The 16023-nt window shown below is 35.0% G+C and overlaps 1 protein-coding gene and 2 pseudogenes across 1 annotated transcript; all 3 read left to right on the forward strand.

The window, feature by feature from the left end:
- Nucleotides 1-36: 36 nt before the first annotated feature.
- LOC116136148 lies at nt 37-719 on the forward strand (annotated as a pseudogene).
- An 8308-nt stretch (nt 720-9027) lies between these two features.
- LOC116136149 lies at nt 9028-9809 on the forward strand (annotated as a pseudogene).
- Nucleotides 9810-13733: 3924 nt separating this feature from the next.
- Nucleotides 13734-14878, forward strand: LOC116136174 (germin-like protein subfamily 1 member 16). The gene is made up of 2 exons (XM_031421873.1): nt 13734-13921; nt 14100-14878. The coding sequence occupies exons 1-2, from the start codon at nt 13804-13806 to the stop codon at nt 14642-14644; spliced, it is 663 nt and encodes a 220-aa protein (XP_031277733.1). The 5' UTR covers nt 13734-13803; the 3' UTR covers nt 14645-14878.
- Nucleotides 14879-16023: the final 1145 nt, after the last annotated feature.

A 16023-nucleotide genomic window follows, 5' to 3' on the forward strand; every position in this document is an offset into this window, starting at 1 on the left:
TTATATTAAAGATTTATAGTATGATTACTTTAATGAATGTACATTGGTGACACATTTCAGAATATTAGAGACTAATGTAGCTGTATATGCATGTATTCTTACTTTGCATGGCGTTGTTTCTATGACTAATTAGCGTCGACATTTCATTCTTTTATGCAGTGTTTGTGAATGGAAAGTTTTGCAAGGACCCCAAGCTGGCCAGAGCGGAGGATTTCTTCTTCACGGCCTTAACATGCCCGAAACACAAATATCCAGTTGGCTCAATGTCACTACTGTCAACGTAGAAACAATTCCGGGACTCAACACTCTGGCATATCAGCAGTCCGTTATTGACTTGCGCCATTTGGCCAAAATCCACCTCACACTCACCCTCGTGCCACTGAGATTCTAATAGTCTTAGAAGGAACTCTCTTGTTGGTTTCGTCACATCTAATCCTGACAATAAACTTTCACCAAAGTTCTAACATGGGTGATGTGTTCGTCTTCCCCATTGGTCTCATCCACTTCCAATTCAATATCGGGAGAATAAATGCCGTTGCCTTTGCTGGTTTAAGCAGCCAAAATCCTGGTGTTATCACCATAGCAAACGCAGTATTTGGTTCGGATCCTCCCTATTCCAGATTTTTCTGCCGGGCCTTCCGTTGGACGTGAATGTGGTGAAATATCTCAGTCGAAGTTTGGCCATTTATATAAATTCAATAATATGTACAAGGATGTAATAAACAGGTTATCTATATATATGTCCCTAGTCTGCATTTGGTTTTTGGTTAATGATATACGTTGCAAACTTGGAGTTAGTTTTTGTTCCTCTCTTTCTATCCTCTCTCTGTTCCGAATGCAAAAGTACAGGTTCCGTCAAATATCTGCTATATGTACTAACTTAAATATCCTCAAGGTGCATTGCTAGTGACTTAGTGGTGCAAATATAATAAAAAAATTTAAATGTTATTTCTGAACTCATTAAGATGATAACGCCATATATTGTCAATTACCTTCCTAAAATATGTATACAATAATTAAACACGTAGGAATAAAAATTATATTCTTTAATTAAATTAAATATTTTGTAGGCTTGCAAAGTTTATAACCATAATTATAATTTTTTTTTTTTTTTTTAATTTTAAGCTCATGTGGAGAATTTTGGTAAGATTGCTCAGTTTCCTTATTTTATTGAAATCCTTTCTTTAATAGTAACATCGTTTTATAATGAATACTACTACTCTTATAAATTTGTATACAATTTACTCTTCTGATCAAATATATCATATCATTTTGTATATATACTTTTATACAAATTTTTGAAGTCTAATAATATTCTTTTATAATAATCCAAGCAACTGGCTTCACCAAGTCTTCGACATACCAGTTATTCAAAAATTCTTATTCATCGTATATTTAGAATAAAATTATATCCCTATAGTAATCCTACTCTTCCCCATTTAAAATCAATAATTAACTATCACTATTAATCTCGTAACATATACCCCAAGAATTTTGCTCTTAACCACGTTCTTATAAAACGACAGAAGAATTTTTAGGGTCTTTCGGGAATAGTACGACGCCGCTGATGGCCGTTTAGTTTTCTATAAAAGAATCAAAAGATGATCACCAATTTACATATATACTTAATTAATAAACAATATTAGAGGCTGCTCGACCCAATATCTCTGCTAATTTTTTATAAACCTAACATATCCTGATCCACATGTATTAGTTCCGAATCAACATGTGTATATACTAGCTTTTTGTCAATAATTTATTGATTAATTAAACGTTTATCCATTATCTCGGCATTATTCTCATTTTGTCAATAATCTCAATAAGAGAGATTTTTGAAGGAAGAGTGATAAATTATAGTGCTGTGTATAACGATTGCACACTTTTTTTATAGATCTAGTAATGAACACCAAGAAGGGTTAAGAGTTTCTCACCAACAAATCAGGGTGAAATTCCTTTCACTAATATTCTCGATAATTAATGTCCTTCTTTAAGTCAAAGATTCTAAATGAATTAGAATACACTATCAGGCCAAGCTAGATAAATGAAAGAAGACCTCTTCCATGTCAAGACGTGCCCATGTAAACATATGAACAGCAAATATTGTTTGCCCGGCCTTATTTTTTAAAGATTAATTTTGACCGACTTAAGCAAATCTTCATCCGCTTAGGGCAGGGAGATTAAAGACTGCTTCCATGAGTTACATCTATAAATCAGTACCTTGTGTTGCAGCATTTTCATCCCTCACCAAGAAATAATACTTGAAGATTATAGAAGAGACCTAATTAATCACAATGAAAGTTTCCTATTTCCTTTTGTCCTAGTACTATTGTTTCTCATTTACCTCCGCTTCTGACCCTAGTCCTCTTGAAACTTCTGTGTAGCCATCGACGACCCAGAACAGTGAATTTTCTGTTGATTCTTAAAACTATGCTATATTTTTTTAGTCTACATTGTAAAAGCCACGTTATAATTTGATTCTTTGGTGCAGTGTTGTGAATGGGAAGTTCTGCAAGGACCCAAAACTTGTCAAAGCAGAAGATTTCTTTTTTCAGTTAGAAGCCTGGAAACACAATAATCCTGTCGGTTCAACGTCACTGCTGTAAACGTACACAAATTCCAGGACCCAATACTCTTGGCATATCAGCAGTCCGAATTGACTATGCCCCATATGGCCAAAACGCACCCCAAATAATCACCCTCGTTTCACTGAGATTCTTGTCGTCCTGGAGGTACTCTTCTTGTTGGTTTCGTCACTCTCCAATCCTAATACACACTTATTAGCAAAGTTCTTGATATGTATCAGCACCTGTGTGCTCTGCTCACGGTGCAGAACCAACCCACTCTCAATTCACGGTATTGAGAAACCAAACAACTGTTTGCAAAACTCTTTCCTTTTTCTTCCAAAACAACTCATGGTTACATATAGGCAACCATGTACAACATTGGAAACATGCATGTCCCATAATAATGAAAAACATTAATCACAAAGGACAAAAAACCAAGCAAATAAAAGTAGCAGACAAAAGTCTGATAATAGCCAGTAAAACAATAAATGATAATGAAATCAAATCCCTGAATCAAGCAACGAAATCGGCCACTTAATTCGGTTTGCTGGTTCTTGTGCTTCTTCTACGTGATGCCGTGACCTCTTCTATATTCGTATCATTTGCCCCCCCTGTGAGAATAACCTTGTCCCAAGGTTGAAGTTTGGAAACTGCTCTTTAATAGTAGAAATGGGCTCCCACTAGCATCCTCTTCAGGTAATGTACTCCACGAATTAACACCTCCCTTACTCTGCCACTCGCACTTTGAACCCATCATTCACCCAAAACAGCAGCTGGTTGTAACAATGGTAAACCATCATCACATATGGAGGTAAAGTTGGTTGCACAACCCCATGGTCCCCTAGTCGACGCTTCAAGAGAGCAACGTGAAAGACAGGATGGATTTTGGCCTCATTAGGTAATTGAAGTCGATAAGCAACATTACCAACATGTTCAATAATTTGATAAGGACCGAAAAACTTGCTGCCAACTTTTGATACGGATGTTTAAGAACAGAGTGTTGGCGATACGGTTGTAATTTTAAATAAACCCAATCTCCCACCGAAAAGACTTTTCCACGTCGCCCTTTATCAGCCTGTTGCTTCATCCGATTGCGAGTAATGACCAAGTTAACTTTGAGTTGGCGAAGATGCCATCTCTAGAAAGTAAAGTGCTGTCAACCTCAGCTACAACGGTAGAACCTGGAACTATGAATTCAAAATGGGTGGTGGATGACCATATAACGCTTCAAAGGGTGTCATGTGAATGGAGCTATGGAAAGAAGTATTATATGAAAATTCAGCCCAGTAAGGTAAGCTTCCCAACGTTTCGGCATTGCATGAACAAAGCAACAGAGATATGTTTCTAAACATCGATTGACAACTTCGGTCTGGCCTCCGTCTTAGGGTGATAAGCCGAACTGGTGCACAATGTTGTACCTTGCAATCGGAAAAGTTCTCGCCAAAAGTGACTCATGAAAATTCGATCACACGCAAACGCGGTGTAGAAATGCCGTGAAGCTTGATGATATTTCTAACAAAAGCATCGGCTACATCCCTAACGTTGTAAGGATGGGCAAGAGCAATGAATGGGCTACTTTGTGAGGCGATCAACAACTACAAAAATAGCATCTTTGCCGGCTGACTTAGGGAGACCACCGATAAAATCCATAGACACGTCAGTCCATACACCCGAAGGAAGACTCAATGGCTCAAGTAGGCACGCAGGGAATGGGTATCATATTTGTTGCGTTTACAAGAATTGCGCTGTTGGACATGTAATGTGACATCTCGTTTCATACCCCTCCAATTAAAATAAGAGACAAACGTTTATAGGTACGAAGAAGGCCAGCATGCCCACCACTGGGCTGCATGAAACTCATGTAAAAGAGATTGCTTAAGAGCTAGAGAATCAGCACCATAATTCACCCTGCACGCATGGTACAACCATCCTTCAATCTGTGGCCCTCCACAGATAATGGATCATCTTTCAGTTGCTGCATAATAAGACCCAAAACTGAATCACGTTGGTATGCAGCCCTTAATTCAAGCCAACTTCCTAAATAGGACCAGATGGCAGTAGTTCAGGATCCCACCCACTACGAGATAGTGCATCTGCCACATTATTTCTCTCCTGGTTTATAAATAATCTCTAATCAAATCCCAAAAGTTTGCAATCCATTTTTGTTACTCAGGAGTGCTCTCAAGCATAACGCAAACTTCGTTGATCAGTGCAAATTTTAAATTTCTTCCTAACAAATATGGCCTCCAAACTTAATTGCCTCCAAAATAGCCAACATCTCTTTTTCATACGTAGACCACCTAATTTTGTAGGACCTATTGCCTTGCTAAGGAAGCAATCGGTTTGTCATTCTGAGAAAGTACCGTGCCCACACATATCCAGAAGCATCTGTTTCAATTATAAAGCTTTCCAAAAAATTAGGAAGTGCCAAACTGGCGTAGAAGTCATAGCATTTTTTAAATTATTAAAAGCATCTTTGGCTTCATCTTCCATGTGAACTACCCCTTCTTTAACAACTGAGTTAATGGCCGAGCATAAGACCATAATGTCGCACAAACTTACAATAGTATCCGGTAAGGCCAAGAAAGCCCCGCAACGCAGTCACTGTCTTGGGTCGTGGCCAATGAACATAGCTTCAATTTTCGTTGATCGACTTTCACACCCTTCGTGGTAATAATATGACCGAGATACTTGACTTCAGTTGGCCAAAAATACACTTTGATGGCTTATATAAAAAGAGTGTGCACCATATATCCAATGTATCCGAAGATGTGCAAGATGATCCGCCCAGGATTTACTATAAATTAGATATCATCGAAAAAACTAAGATAAAGTGACGTAAGTGCACCTTAAAAATGGAATTCTTATGGCTTGAAATGTCAAAGGCGCATTGCACAATCCGAAGGGCATTACCAATATTCGAAATGGGAACCCGTTTTGTGAACATCGTTAGGATGAACACGAATTGGTGATAACCCGCTCGTAAATCAAGTTTGGAGAAATAAGCCGCACCAACACACTCATCCAACATATCCTCAATGTTGTGATTGGAAAACGATCTTTAATAGTCGCCTCATTCAGAGCTCGATAATCTGTACAAAACTGCCACGTAGTGCTGGTTCTTCTCTTTCTCCTTGGCGTTACCCTCCTCTGAACCTATATCAGATGCTTGAGAGGAAAAAGACATTTCACTCTCCACCCCCACAGAATCATCTTGCTCGATCCTCAGAGTTCGAAGAAGACGATTGTGACCTTTTGGAAACTTACGATGAAGCCCCTTACGACGATGATTGTTGCAACTCAACGAACGGGTGTTGGATTTATTCAACTCCCGGAAATGGACTGATTCATTACACTCATCTCTTGCATAGTGAGACTAGTCAGAAACAACTTCTTCAAGTTGCTCCAAACGAACCCTGTTGTCTTTGCTGGATCAGCCATTGACACGGAAGAAATGAATCGTAGATGTTCTGAACCAATTGATATGTATCAGCACCTGTGTGCTCTGCTCACGTCAGAACCAACCCACTCTCAATTCACGGTATTGAGAAGACCAACACTTTTTGCAAAACTCTTTCCTTTTTCTTCCAAAACAACATGGTTACATAGAGGCAACACTACAACCTCGGAAACATGCATGTCTCATAATAAAAACATTAATCACAAAAGACAAACACCAAGCAAATAAAAGTAGCAGACAAAAGTCTGATAATAGCCAGTAAAATAATAAATGATAATGAGATCAAATCTCGTGAATCAAGCAACGTAATCGCCAACTTAATATTGGTTTGCTGTTTCTTGTGCTTCTTCTACGTGATGCCGTGACCTCTTCTATATTCTTATCAGTTCTTAAAAAGGGTGATGTGTTCGTATCCTTAGCGTCTTATTCACTTCCAATTCAATATCGGAAATACAAATGCAGTTGCCATTGCTACTTTGAGTAGCCAGAACCCTGGGTCTTACCATTGCAAATGCAGTGTTTGGATCAGATCCTGCAATTATCCTATTTTCTGGCAAGGCCTTCCAGTTGGATGCAATGTGGTGAAATCTCTCAGGAAAGTTTTGGATGTGGCAATGAGAGAAATTTCGCTCCTGAATTGAAGTTGGTTGCTTGATTTTTATTTTTAGTTTCTAGTGATATTTGCATGATTCTTGAAAAATGATGTAATAAAAAGGTTGCATAAATGTCCCTGTGCCATTTGTGTGTTTGATTATAGTTAATGATAATGTTGCAGTAAATGATATCATTTACTGGGTATAATGTGGTTATCGTTTTCAAAGAAATTCATTGCCCATATTTGTTGTTGGATGTAAATTAATTGTTTTCTCTTAGTCAATGATTTTATTGGTAAAACAGTGGTTCAGTATTAGTTAATATGTTTTATTTTTTTTTTTTATATATATCTCCTTTTATATATATCTAGAAATTGAAATAGAAAAGAAAAAAGAGATATTTGTGATGATTTTTAATCTTTATACTAAGTAATCCAATACCCTTGCTGATGATAACATTTCCATGTTATGATCAGAATCTCTTATAAATTTCTGACCACATTCTTCATAGTGCCTTCTTATCTCTCCCTTCTTCAAGCTTAGGATAGGAAGAAGGAGAAAAGGTATCAGCAACAACATATTTTATTGCGGGATAGCTCAGGGCTTTGTTAATTTGATTTGCATTCATATATAGATTCCTAATGTTGTTTATTTATTTATTTTTTGCAAATTAAAGGTGTAAGTGCAATTTTAAGAAAATAATTTTGTTGGGAAAATTGGAATAAATACTTTCTTATGCAATTTGAAAATTTAACTTTTGATATTAAGTAAACAATAAACTAAAGTTATTTTGTGTTTATTTCAGTGACTTGTGTACCCTTATATAGAGTAAATTAAAGAAGAATCTAAAAAGATAAAGCTGCGTGATGTAGTAAATTACTAATAACCCCTTAAATTTTATCTAACCATCTCAACTATTTTTGACCAAATCCAAGTAGGGGGCCGCCGATCCGGGTATTAAAAAGTAAAAACCCAGGCTTTTTCCTGGTTTAGGCTCGCATTTTCAAACGCACTCTGGGCCTGACGTGGGCAAGCCCAGCCCACCCCGAGTTATTTAATCCTACTGAAAAGCCCAAGTACAGAAGGGAGGCATTGTTTCTATTCTCAAGCACTGGTAAAGCTGTTCCTAAGAGAAACAACTAATTAACTAACACTTTTAAGATATAAAGATAGGCCTATTGCATGAAATGACACTACAGAATGACCGATGGACCGTACTACCCTCATATCTCTTCTTCTTAACAACACTCATCCTACTATGTTAGTCTTTAACTAGTTAATTTACTGGTCTATATAAATAAGATTAAAGATGTGATTATTTGCATTACAACCCCTCAATACGGTAATTATCCCTAAAGAAAATAAAAAATAGAGGCTTATATACTACAAAATACGACTTTCTATATACCTTTTCATCAATATCTATGCATTTGGTTTTCAATAGCTTTGAATTACTACTTAATTGCGGTAGAAATTTGTGTGCATTTGTATGCCTTGGGGCTAAAGTGTTTCTTCAAAGCAACGTCTGGCTTTACCAAGTCCAGAACAAAATCAAAAGTCTCATTGCGTGTTCTCATTAGCAAATTTTGTCCACCAAGTAATAGCCTACCTAATAAACTCATTTCATCAAATGACTTTTACCATTTCTACACTTCTTAATCATACCAAGTCAAAATCTACTGAATTCACATTTGAACATTTTTATTCTGACTCCGCAAACATTGCTAATTCATTATCATTATCTGATCACCAAACAAACATGTTTTTTTCATCCATCAATTGTTAACCTCTGTTTGTTCTTTAAAAAGTAGATTTATAGACTCTTATATAAGCAACTTGGAGCTAAAGCATCTGAGCAAGAGAATAATACGTACGTCGTGTTAAATCAACTGTAACAGGTCAAGTAATTAAATGATATCTTTTCTGAAAACTCATTCACAGAGACTTTTGGTTTTGGAAATAGTTTTTTTTTTTTTTAATTAATTATTTTTGACAATTTCAGTGGATTAATTTCTGAAACCAGCTACTGTTATATCTAACAAGAGCTTATTATAATCCTCTAATTAAGAGACAAAATGAAGCGTCAGTTTTTGATGAAAGAAATTGGTACCCTGAACACAAATGAAAATTTAAGATGAGATAATAGCTGCCAAAATATGAAAGAGGACCATTTCTATGTAAACAAGTGTTGATGTAATCAACAAGAAATTAAAATTATACTTAACTAACTGTCAAACTAAGAAAAAGAGAAAAAGAAAGCGATAGCCAATGAAGACTTGGAAATGGAACCACTCTTTGTCATCACTTCAAGCAGGGGAAAACAATCGAGACTGGTTCAACAAATTTCACCTATAAATACTTAGCTAGCCTTGCAGTATTTCTCATCCCTCGCTAAGCAATTTAGTACTTGAAGAATAGAGCGAGAGCATAATCAAAATGAAAAGTTTCGTTCAGGCTTTTGTCCTCTTGGCCTTGGCTTCCTCATTTGCCTCCGCTTTTGACCCCAGTCCTCTTCAGGACTTCTGTGTAGCCATTGATGAGCCAAAGAACGCTGGATTTCTCACTTCTCTTTCTGTATATTCAATATATCTAGCTAACTCTTCTGCTATGTGTAGCTACGCATTAGTATATTCTTACTGATTTGATTGTTTGATGCAGTGTTTGTGAATGGGAATTTTTGCAAGGACCAAGCTCGCAAAGCAGAGGATTTCTCCTTTTCAGTTATAAAGCCTGGAGACACAAACAATCCAGTTGGTTCAAATGTCACAACTGTGAATGTAGATCAAATTCCAGACTTAACACTCTTGGCATTTCAGCAGTCCGTATTGACTATGCACCTGAGGGCCAAAACCACCTCACACTCACCCACGCGGCACTGAGATTCTTGTTGTTCTGAGGGAACTCTTCTTGTTGGTTTCGCACTTCCAATCCTAACAACACACTTATCAGCAAAGTTCTTCACAAGGAGATGTATTCGTGTTCCCCATTGGTCTCATTCACTTCCAATCATATCGGAAAAACAAATGCGGTTGCCTTTGCTGGTTTGAGCAGCCAGAACCCTGGTGTCATTACAATTGCCAACGCAGTATTTGGATCAAATCCTCCCATTAATCCAGATTTTCTAGCCAGGCATTCCAGTTGGACGTAAATGTGGTGAAAATCTCCGAAAAAGTTCTAGATAGAAACAATTAGAGAAAATTTTTTCAAATGCATGGTAATATGCTTGCCTTTGAATTTGATTGAGTTGTGGTTGTGACAATGATGTAATTAAGGGGTTACATTTATTATTTATTGTACCTCCAGTTGCTTTCTATGCTTCTGTACTGATATAATTAATATTGATTGCAGTTTGTGTCTATTTTTTCACTTCTCTCTTCTCTATTAGTTACATTTTCTATGACATGAAAATAAATTTGATTGATAATGAATCCCCCAAGTGTGACTGCACCCGTTTTTGCTCACGTCTAAATACTAATGCATAAATAACTTTATACATCGTTTAAGGAAATTGGAATCATTACTTATTAAGTTGTTCACTTTTAACAATGTTGATGAAAGACAGAAAATCTACAGTTTGGAGAAGCTTATAAAAAGAAGAATGCGATTTTCCAGTTTGAAAACTGATGTTCAAAAGTTAGTTAGATTAACTAACTGGTCCATTAATTCGGAAGGCCATGTTTTGTTGAAAGAATTGCAAAGTCGTCAAGGTCCGTTCAAAACAGAACACAAGCGCTACTGGATTCAACGAGTTGGTTATGAAAGTATTGCAAATTCTGTCATTCTCTGCTTTGTTTTGGTTTTGTTTTCTCTGATCTTTAACAAAGCCTAACGCCAGAAAATTCAGTTTCAATATTTTAGCAATAAGTGTTTTAAAAGTTGACTTTTTGGACCCCTTTATTGAATTTCCATATGTCAATAACTAATTACTTAACAAGCAACATTGAATGATAGAGTAAACGACCTTTCCCACCAGGGTTTACCTTAATGGCACTTTTCCACTCAAAAAGTTTCAAAATACCACTTTTCACACCCAAAATTAATATTTTATTACTACCAAAACCGATTCTAGTAGCTAAAATTCTCTATGCTACCACCATTTAACCTCTGGTCTTCGCTATACAAAACTTTCTCACTTCGATACTGACTTTTCATCGACTGTCGACTATCGCAAAACTAGAGCTTCATGTTCTAGCTGATTTTCACTGATTCTGATGACAAATGTTCAATCGGTCACCAGCATTCGATCCCTAGCCTCCACTCTACAAACCCCCTCTTATTCTAACTCTTGGTAACTCGTCAATATTGGCTAAAAAGTAAAGTGTATTTTGGATATTAATGGAATATAACTCTAGATGGGAAAGTGGATTTTAAAACTTTTTAAATGAGAAATATAATTAAGGCAAACCTTGCCTTGGGTGGGAAAAAGTCTTTTACTCTTAAATGATAATTAATTTATGACTATCTTGGTCTGGGCCATTGTCAACTTTTTGACCAAATTGGCGGCTTAGATATTGTACCAAATGATAACACTAATATTTTGATGCTATTTTCACCAGTCAGTATTCTTTAACAACTCTTTATTCTTTCGAGTTTCGACTACCTCCTTTGGGGTCAGCACGGATAGCAGATAAAGCCGAAATTTAGGGGTAAATCAGAATTAGAACCAAATTTATACAGAACTAGTATTGTGTGGATAGGTTTCTATTCTATTTTGTTGGAACTAATACTGTACGGTTCCGATTTTGGTTTTCATGTGTGGAGAATCGGAACCGAAATTGAACCTGGGAAAGACCGTATTTTTGGAATCTGTTTGAAACTTGTTTTGGAACCTATTTTGAAACTGGACTGCAATGAAAATAGTTTGCGTATATAACGACTTAAACGTACAATACAATTGAAACATTGGAATTATTGACATCTCTTATTTATGCAAAAAACTTAAAAGGAGATGATTCTTTCTAAGAAGACTTATATGTCTAACATGATAATCCCCTTATGTGTTTGATGTTAAAATCATTTGAATACCATCAATTAAAGATTAGTCTTCATTGAAGAATTTAATCCCACTCTAATTTCTAACAAGGCTATGATACATATGGGGAAACAAAACATTGCCTGAAAATAATGTCATAACATGCATACTAGTTTTTCATTACAGTCAATCTATAAATTGATCATGATCTATACTATAATTTCAGTATTTCATGTGAAGAGATACAAACATATTCAAGATTAAGAGTGTATATTATTGGTCTTCTTAGAATAGTGTAAAACATTAGTTCGCTATTAAAATGCTTTTATTGTTAAATTTCGAAGAAATATTAGTATTGTGTGTGCTTCTCAAATAGTTTCAAGGGATTTTTTCTTTGAAAAACAGGCCATTTTTCGATTTAATCAAATATTAATACTATTGTATTGTTGTATATTGTTATATAACATGCATTAAACTACAGGATAAGAAGCACTATGCGATAGAATGAAAGCAATCACTTTCATATTAATATGTGCAATACACATTGCGCGCTCATTGTGGAAGGATGTCAATAAAATGAAGAGTAAACGACTTTTTCCCACCCAAGTTTTGCCTCAATGACACTTTCCCACCTAAAAAGTTTTAAAATATAATTTTCCCACTCAAAGTTTATATTCTGTTACTACTCAAAGCCTATTTCGACGGCAAAAATTCTCTCCGTTACCAGCATTTGAATCTCTGGTCTCTTCTCTACAAAACTCTTTCACTCTGGTACCTTATTTCTCACTGATTGTCAGCCACCACAAAACTAGGGTTTCTTGTTCTTAGTTAATTTCTGGCTGATTTCAACGGCATATATTTAATTGGTCACCACCATTCAATCCATCGGCATCTATTCTACAAAACTCCTCTTACCTTGACTTTTGGTAATTCATCGAATGTCAGTTGAGAAAATAAAGTATATCTTGAGTATTAACAAAATATAAACTTTGGGTGGAAAAGTGATATTTTGAAACATTTTGGTTGGAAAAGTATCATTAAGGTAAACCTTGGGTGGAAAAAAGTCGTTTACTCTGTAATAAATATCACATATTGTCATATCCTATTTCCTTACAAAGTTGATTTGAGTTTTTTTTTTTTAACTAGTTTTATAATAATTTTTCTTTTCCTTTTTTAAAGAAACAATCAAACCCCTTTTTCTTTAAAACAAAAACACCTATTTTCTTAATTAAATATGTTTTTATAAAATCACTTAAAAGTGTTTTTTAACTCAGCAATGCTTTCTAATAAATGTTTAAAAATTAATAAAAGAGTACTTTTTTTTCATTTATTTTTGACATTTTCTATGAACCTTAAAGGTATAAGAAAATTTATTAAAAAAAAAATAAAAATGACATCTAAATAGATAGGGACATAATTATAAAGAGTTTCACCTCTTAAACGCAATCTAATATATATTATCACATTGAAAATATACATGACAATGCAGTTAAAAAAGTAAAATTAGTTACATATTTATAAAATGATTGAAGAGAATGATCTATAGAAAAAAAAAATATCCCACAGCATTATATATGATGAAGACGACTAACAATCTCTTTTAAGGATAAAAATTTCCTTGACAAAACATATGGGATAGTTTGAAGTTCGTATCTAAGAGGGATTACGTAGGATCCAACAAATTGGATATAAAAATCCTACTTGAGCTGTAGCCGCCAAGGATTTGCAGTTAAGCAGGAAAGAGATTTATCTGAGCTAGTACATGTGTCTTGTTAATTATGTATATATCTCCACTGAAGGATCATGTTGGTGATACTTTTAATTAAACTTAAGATAATATAGAGAAACTCATACGTGGTATACACTAAGTAGCTAGCAGCCTAAGTGAGATATTAAGGAGAACCACTTCCATATATTAAAAATTTGTTAATGTAAGCAAGCTGATTGGAAAAGAATTTCTACTTAATTGACAATTGCATTTGGTTGCTAAGGACTCAATCATGGTGGAAATTGATTAAAAATACATAGGTAACCATTAACATGAAGACTTAGAATTTGAAAATTAGTCTTCACTCTTCATCATCTACTTGGAGTAGAAAATAAATATCAACTGATTTCAACTATAAATAGAGTGGCTTGCCTTGCAGCATTTCTCATCCCTCGTCACCAAACAATAAAGTTTGAAGCCTATTAGAGAGCCTGGCTATATTCACAATGAAAATTTTCCTTTCAGCTTTTGTCCTCTTGGCATTGGCTTCTTCATTTGCCTCTGCCTTTGACCCCAGTCCTCTTCAGGACTTCTGTGTAGCCATCGATGACTACAGAAACGGTGGTATGTACATACTTAGTCTATGTCAACATTTTTATTTATTTATTTTAATGAATGTACATTGGTGACACATATTTCAGAATATTAGAGACTAATGTAGCTGTATATGCATGTATTCTTACTTTTGCATGGCGTTGATTCTATGACTAATTAGCGATCGACATTTCATTCTTTTATGCAGTGTTTGTGAATGGAAAGTTTTGCAAGGACCCCAAGCTGGCCAGAGCGGAGGATTTCTTCTTCACAGGCCTTAACATACCCGGAAACACAAATAATCCAGTTGGCTCAAATGTCACTACTGTCAACGTAGAACAAATTCCGGGACTCAACACTCTTGGCATATCAGCAGTCCGTATTGACTATGCGCCATTTGGCCAAAATCCACCTCACACTCACCCTCGTGCCACTGAGATTCTAATAGTCTTAGAAGGAACTCTTCTTGTTGGTTTCGTCACATCTAATCCTGACAATAAACTTTTCACCAAAGTTCTAAACATGGGTGATGTGTTCGTCTTCCCCATTGGTCTCATCCACTTCCAATTCAATATCGGGAGAATAAATGCCGTTGCCTTTGCTGGTTTAAGCAGCCAAAATCCTGGTGTTATCACCATAGCAAACGCAGTATTTGGTTCGGATCCTCCCATTATTCCAGATTTTCTTGCCAGGGCCTTCCAGTTGGACGTGAATGTGGTGAAATATCTTCAGTCGAAGTTTGGCCATTATTAGATAAATTCAATAATATGTTTGGCTATCTGAATTGTCATAATCCTGAGTCCCTGACAAAGGATGTAATAGACAGTTTATATATATATATATATGTCCCTAGGTCTGCATTTGGTTTTTGGTTAATGATATAACGTTGCAAACTTGGAGTTAGTTTTTGTTGCCTCTCTCTGTTCCGAATGCAAAAGTACTGGTTCTGTCAAATATCTGCTATATGTACTAACTTAAATATCCTCAAGGTGCATTGCTAGTGACTTAGTGGTGCAAATATAATAAAAAAAATTTAAATGTTATTTCTAGAATCTATTAAGATGATAACGCCAATATAATTGTCAATTACCTTTCCTAAAAATGATGTATACAATAATTAAACACGGTAGCAATAAAAATTATTTTCTTTAATTAAATTAAATATTTTAGTAGGCTTGCAAAGTTTATAACCATAATTATAAAGGTTTTTTTTTTTTTTTTTTTTTTAAATTTTAAGCTCATAGTGGAGAATTTTGGGAAGATATGCTCAATTTCCTTATTTTATTGAAATCCTTTCTTTAAATAAGTAATAGAGTTTTATAATGAATACTATTACTCTTATAAAGTTTGTATATAAATTTACTCTTCTGATCATAATATATCATATCATTTTGTATATATATCTTTATAAAAAGATTTTTGAAGTCTAATATTATTCTTTTATAATAATCCAAGCAACTGGCTTCACCTAGTCTTCGGCGTCGAACCAGTTATACACAAAATTCTTATTAATTGTATATTTAGAATAAAATTATATCCAGCTATAGTAATCCTACTCTTCCCCATTTAAAAATCAAATAATTAACTAGTCAACTATTTAATCTCGTAACATATACCCCAAGAATTTTGCTCTTAACCGACGTCTTATAAAAAGACAGAAGAAATTTTGTAGGGTCTTTCGGGAATAGTACGACGCCGCTGAGTGCCGTTTAGTTTTCTATAAAAGAATCAAAAGATGATCACCAATTTACATATATACTTAATTAATTAAACAATATTAGAGGCTGCTCTAAGACCCAATATCTCTGCTAATATTATTTTATAAACCTAACATATACCTGATCCACATGTATTAAGTTCCGAATCAACATGTGTATATACATAGCTTTTTGTGCAATAATTTATTGATTAATTAAACGTTATCCATTATCTCGGCATTAATCTCATTTGTGTCAATAATCTTCAATAAGAAGAGATTTTTGAAGGAAAGAGTGATAAAATTATAGTGCTGTGTATAACGATTGCACACTTTGTTTTATAGATCTAGTAATGAGACACAAGAAGGGTTAAGAGTTTTTCACCAACAAAAATCAGGGTGAAATTCCTTTCACTAATATCCCCGATAATTAATG

The sequence above is a fragment of the Pistacia vera genome, unplaced genomic scaffold, assembly GCF_008641045.1.
Source record: "Pistacia vera cultivar Batoury unplaced genomic scaffold, PisVer_v2 Contig31, whole genome shotgun sequence".
Lineage (NCBI taxonomy): Eukaryota > Viridiplantae > Streptophyta > Magnoliopsida > Sapindales > Anacardiaceae > Pistacia > Pistacia vera.

Bases quoted from the DNA above. Each gene is read 5' to 3' on its own strand.
- LOC116136174 (XM_031421873.1), top strand. From the start codon at position 13,804: ATGAAAATTTTCCTTTCAGCTTTTGTCCTCTTGGCATTGGCTTCTTCA. The intron at 13,922-14,099 runs GTATGTACATAC...TCTTTTATGCAG, and splicing joins CGATGACTACAGAAACGGTG to TGTTTGTGAATGGAAAGTTT.